The sequence below is a fragment of the Octopus bimaculoides genome, chromosome 2, assembly GCF_001194135.2.
Source record: "Octopus bimaculoides isolate UCB-OBI-ISO-001 chromosome 2, ASM119413v2, whole genome shotgun sequence".
Lineage (NCBI taxonomy): Eukaryota > Metazoa > Mollusca > Cephalopoda > Octopoda > Octopodidae > Octopus > Octopus bimaculoides.
Window position 1 is genome coordinate 644,857 of NC_068982.1, and position 1,274 is coordinate 646,130.

At 36.7% G+C, this 1,274-nt stretch overlaps 1 protein-coding gene across 1 annotated transcript in view; it reads left to right on the plus strand.

Annotated features, from left to right (window-relative positions):
• The window catches only part of LOC106870759 (cadherin-87A), a 119,297-nt gene that overhangs the window by 62,785 nt on the left and 55,238 nt on the right, over positions 1 to 1,274 (plus strand). Inside the window, exon 20 of the mRNA XM_014916956.2 lies at positions 666 to 844. Within this exon, the coding sequence (XP_014772442.1) occupies positions 666 to 844 (179 nt within the window). The remainder of the gene's footprint in view (positions 1 to 665; positions 845 to 1,274) is intronic.

Genomic DNA, 1,274 nt, shown 5'->3' on the forward strand with positions numbered 1-1,274 from the left:
ATATATATATGTATGTGTATACAGTTATAATTGAATACACACACACCCATACTTATGTATCTGTATATGCATGTGTGAAGGCACGTGGCTTAGTGGTTAGGGTGTTTGGCTCATGATCATAAGGTCCTAAGTTCAATTTCTGGTGACGTGTCCTTGAGCAAGACCCTTTATTTCACGTTGCTCCAGTCAACTCACCTGGCAAAAATGAGTATTACCCTGAATTTTGAAAGGTTAGCTGAATCTCCCTGAGAACAACATTAGGGATACACATGTCTGTGGAGTACTCAACCACTTGCATGTTAATTTCACCAGCAGGCTGTTTTGTTGATGGGATCAGCTGTAGCCCTCATCGTTGCAACTGACGGATTGCCAACACACACATACGTTCTGGTAGTTGTTGAAATGTTGTTGAAATTAACTTGTTCGTTATAGACCAATTTCCTTATTTGAAAAATTTAAAAAGAAGATTGTTACAAAACTTGAAAACTAAAAGAACATGAGCAATTCAAATTAAGCTCGTACTAATAAGCAGAAAGTGACTTTAATTAATTTTGATTAATCATTCTTAAGTTTACTTCGTTAATTAATGTCTATGATTATCAGTAAATGGAAAGAGTAAGAGGAAAAAAAAAACCTTGACCATTTTTATTGTTTTATCATTGCAGGAACCTCCGTGCTCACTGTGCAGGCAGTTGATAAAGACATTGGATCCAATGCCCAAATTACTTACAGCATTAAAAGTGGCAGCTACGATAATTTTGATATCGATCCACGTAGTGGCAAGATTTATGTAACGTCTCAAGCGGTGCTGGATTTTGATGTGTATAGCAAATACATTATGCAGGTATGATGCTTGGAAAGCAGTAATGTAGATACCATTTTCTTTTTTCAATTCTATTATCCACACAAAATCAAGCGAAACGATTCCAACGGGTCGTTTAAATTGAGTTGTGAATTTGGCTCAGCAGATAGTTATTTTCCTAAACACTGCTCATCGACACAATCTGCCTATGGATACATGTTTAACTCCTTTTCAAATGTGTTTGTTTATATATTCAATGTACAATATATTCTTTTTGACTGTGGCCATGCTGGAGTACCGCCTTTAGTCAAGTAAATCGACCCCAGGACTTATTCTTTGTTAGCCTAGTACTTATTCTATCGGTCTCTTTTGCCGAACCGCTAAGTTACAAGGACGTAAACGCACCAGCATTGGTTGTCAAGCGATGTTAGGGGGACAAACACAGACTCACAAACATATATATATATATATA